Genomic DNA, 3,886 nt, shown 5'->3' on the forward strand with positions numbered 1-3,886 from the left:
CTGTTGGAATTGATGGAAATGATAACATTCTTCCTCTAGCGTTTGCTATTGTAGACAAAGAATCGAAAGAGGCATGGAAATGGTTTTTTAGGAATTTGAGTGCACATGTGATAAAAGATAGAGAAGATATTTGTGTTATATCTGATAGGGCAAAAGGAATCTTGACTAGTTTGCAGGAGTTGCGGCGATTTCAAGAGCCTCGAACCTTCCATCGATTTTGCATAAGGCATCTAAAGAGCAACTTTCAATCTAAATTTCCAAACAAAGACCTCAGCAGATTGATGTGGAGGGCTGCTTCAGCCCATCAAGTAAGAAAATTTGAATCCTTGATTTGGCAAATTAGAGAAGAAAATGAAGAAGCATATGAATATCTCATGGAAATCCCCTTGGACAAATGGACTGTTAGTCATGATGGTGGAAAAAGATGGGGAGTGTTGACAACAAATCTTTCAGAGTCGTTCAATGGAGTGTTGAAAAAAGCACGAGGCTTGCCAGTCACTGCTATGGTTAGACTTTCATTAGAGCAAACTGTTGAACGATACACTCGTAGGTCTCAAAAAGCGCAACAACTTTTAGAACAAGATGAATTGTGGACCGAAAGGTTCAAAATGAAGTGGGAAAAGAACTATGAAAGTTCAAAAAGGCACTTTGTTTTTTATTGGAATATACCCACAGGGGTATATGAGGTTAAATCTATACAGGTTGATGGTAATGGTGGTAATCCTCATTGTGTTTCACTTAATGAAAGAAAATGTGATTGTGGAAAATGGGTTAATTTGCATTTTCCATGTTCACATGTCATGAAGGTCACTGATAGAATGGGAGGGCTAGCTAGAAACTTTGTTAGTGAACATTTCACTGTAGAGAATTATGTTGCAACATATTCTGGGTCCTTCTCACCAATTGGTCATGAGGCGTATTGGCCATCTCCTAATTTTAGAATGGAAAGTAATGAATTCTATCGTCGTCTCAATCGGTCAAGGACAACTAGAATACCTAATGAGATGGATCGTGGTGCTGCAGTATATGAGCGAACTTGTGGATTATGTAGACAAACCGGACATGATAGGCGTCGATGTCCAAATCGTAATTAAGTTTAACAAGTGATTTCACATCAAACAAATGTGAAAAAGGTAATATATAAGTGTTTGCTTGGTGAAACTCTATCCATGGGCACACATTTTTGATCCGCATCACTAAACTGAAATAATAAAATAAAATATTAGATGCAATCTATAAACCACACTGAACAAAACTAAATGCACAGCACTAGTTAGTGGATGTCCAAAAAATAAAAATGTACAGAATATTAACACACCTTTGAATTGAACAAACTATGTATTTAGGATACAAATCATTTGAAGTATTAATTCTACAGTCCTTCAACAGACCAAGACTTAGGTTTTGCATCACCCTACTAGAGAAAATTTAAACATGACATGGTTCATTTAAATTGCAGTGAAATCACAAGTATTCATCAACAAATTAACAATAAACACTAATGAACTAAGCAAAGAAAACAGAGACAGTCAACAAAATTAAGGTTTAAGAGAGAAACTCCAATAAAATCCAACAAAATTAAGGTTTAGGAATTTGACAAGAAACTAAGCTATTTGGCATTCAAAAGATCAAGTCAATACTCATTTTATTGCATGAAAAAATAAAATAACTCAGTCAAAGCATTTGAACCATAGAATTTATAAATAATAAGTAGTTAATATGAATTAAATATAGCTATGGCACGATTGAAAATGGTTTAAACTCCACTTTTCGTTGGGGAATGAACTGGTGGTCTACTTATATGGACTTGAGTAATTCTCGCTTCTTCAGGTGGCATGGGATGAACCTGATTTATTGCAGAACGTTAAACATGTCAGCCCATGGCTTGTCGAATTGGTCTCAAATATGCCAGTCATACACCCCTCGCCCTTCTCACCGCCAAGAAAAAAGCTGCGTCTACCACCAGATTTCTCTCTTGACAGCCAATTTTAGTTACCATTTTTTTCAGGCAACCCCCTCAGATCCAGCAGTCCTTTCTGTTGTTTATCTGACAACATCACTGCAGGCATACAGGGAGCCAGGGCTTATGATAACATCTCCTGTTTGCTTACCATGGCTACTTCAAGTAAGAAATTGGAGAAAAATGGTACTATCTCATTACCAGAAAACAGAGAAAATGAACTCAAGTGAGTAAGTTTGGTTTTACTGAAAACAACTCTTAGAAAGATCATCTCAATCCCTCATATTCAATGTTTTCCCAAGTCATACCACTATCATGACTAGGCTAACAGTGAGCGAGAGTGATCACTTAAACCACGTTATCTTATCAATACTAACTCAAGATTAGACGCTGCATTGATCAAATATACAATCTTTTATTAGAGCTTTAACTGGTGTAACTTCAATATTGAATTAACTATATGTTTCAGTCCCATTTATGGAGAAAATTGTCCTAACGTGCTGGATACAAAAGGCCAATAGATATAAACATAAACATAACATATAGCAGGTCAATTGTTCAACATAAAATCCATTTAAAGTCCATTCACTTATATGACCTCCAAAGGTCAATCCATTTAGAACGAGTTTATAAAGAATCCGATACGGATGCAACAATTGAAAGACTAAGAATTATAAGCTTACTTGGAACCACATGATTCATCCTTTGCCTTTTTTCTTTGTTAACACAGAAACTTTGTTATCTTTTGTTTTTTTCTTTTGGCCGTGCTGATTAAGATGATGACTCCCTGAAAAGTAAGAACAATTTTTCAATTATTCAACTAAAAAGGAACACTTATGTCAAAGAATAATGTGAAGATTTTAAAGTACCAGTCCCACAAAGCTTAGGAAAAATTTTACGCTTATTCTTCACCGATGGTTCACCACCTTGGCTTGCACCTTGATTTGCATCCTCCAACTCATCACCATCCACTTCATTGTTAGAATCATTCAACTCATTACCTTCTACATGCGATGAGGAAAAGTTTGGGGCGTTGTCAAAATGTTGAGGTTGATTACTACCAAATACATTTTCAAGTGATGTAAGACTTGGATCCCTTGAAATTTGTGAAGTCTGTGGTGTCATGTATGGCATAATCTCAGTGTTTGTTGGTTCATAATCCGAGGCTGCTTGGAAATCTTGTGTGGCTTGATCATCTTCACCCATTTCAATAGGCGCTCGACCTCTCTCAACAGCACGTACCTTCCTACCCGCAACACCACCTTTTCCTCGCCGACGAATAGGGGGATGCAAATGGTCAGACATTTGCTCATCTCTTCTATAGTTAGCTTGCACATGAATCCTATCTGCCTCTTGCACATATGCCAAACAATTAGATCCTTCATCCCGCACCATTGCACGAAACCTGTAAAATTCCTCCATTGATGGGTTATCACCGAGTGTTATTGCTTTATTAACCATCAAATGAATATGACGTGCCTGGCCAAAATAATTAATTAAGAAACATGCTAGCCAAGTTGACCAAGTTTGTAAACCACGCAAAATTAATAAGGGAATCAGATTTTTAACATGTTGAGTCAATTTTCATAAAAATGTGGCAGACCAATAAATTAGGACACCATGGAGAGAATGAAATCATATCCACAAATCACAAATATGAAGTACAAGTAGAACATATGAGGAAAACTTTGATATATATGCTAACTGGACAAATCATATCCACAAATCCACAAATATGATGTACAAACTTTGATAGAATGCTAATGAACCAGATTGTACCAATTTAATATGCTAACTGGACAAGTTAAAGTAAAGAAAAATTAAGTTATCAAACTTACCATTGTTTCGTATGCCGTCGCATTAGGCACATAACCTTGTTGTTGTTGAGGACTCGAAATAGGATTACCAATGATAAAACGAGTAATA

At 36.3% G+C, this 3,886-nt stretch overlaps 2 protein-coding genes across 2 annotated transcripts in view; one reads left to right on the forward strand and one right to left on the reverse strand.

Annotated features, from left to right (window-relative positions):
• The window catches only part of LOC107059703 (uncharacterized), a 2,021-nt gene extending 927 nt beyond the window's left edge, over positions 1 to 1,094 (forward strand). Inside the window, exon 2 of the mRNA XM_015306492.1 lies at positions 55 to 1,094. Coding sequence (XP_015161978.1) covers positions 55 to 1,094 — 1,040 coding nt within the window. The remainder of the gene's footprint in view (positions 1 to 54) is intronic.
• A 1,496-nt stretch (positions 1,095 to 2,590) lies between these two features.
• LOC102600642 (uncharacterized) lies at positions 2,591 to 3,880 on the reverse strand. The gene is made up of 3 exons (XM_006342229.2): positions 3,799 to 3,880; positions 2,830 to 3,439; positions 2,591 to 2,747 (listed from the first exon to the last, which is right to left on the reverse strand). Exons 1-3 carry the CDS (start codon positions 3,799 to 3,801, stop codon positions 2,659 to 2,661), a joined length of 702 nt encoding a protein of 233 aa, XP_006342291.2. The 5' UTR covers positions 3,802 to 3,880; the 3' UTR covers positions 2,591 to 2,658.
• Positions 3,881 to 3,886: the final 6 nt, after the last annotated feature.

Source organism: Solanum tuberosum, unplaced genomic scaffold (assembly GCF_000226075.1).
Source record: "Solanum tuberosum cultivar DM 1-3 516 R44 unplaced genomic scaffold, SolTub_3.0 scf00033, whole genome shotgun sequence".
Taxonomy (NCBI): domain Eukaryota; kingdom Viridiplantae; phylum Streptophyta; class Magnoliopsida; order Solanales; family Solanaceae; genus Solanum; species Solanum tuberosum.

Bases quoted from the DNA above. Each gene is read 5' to 3' on its own strand.
- LOC102600642 (XM_006342229.2), bottom strand. The intron at 2,748-2,829 runs GTACTTTAAAAT...CTTACTTTTCAG, and splicing joins TCCTAAGCTTTGTGGGACTG to GGAGTCATCATCTTAATCAG.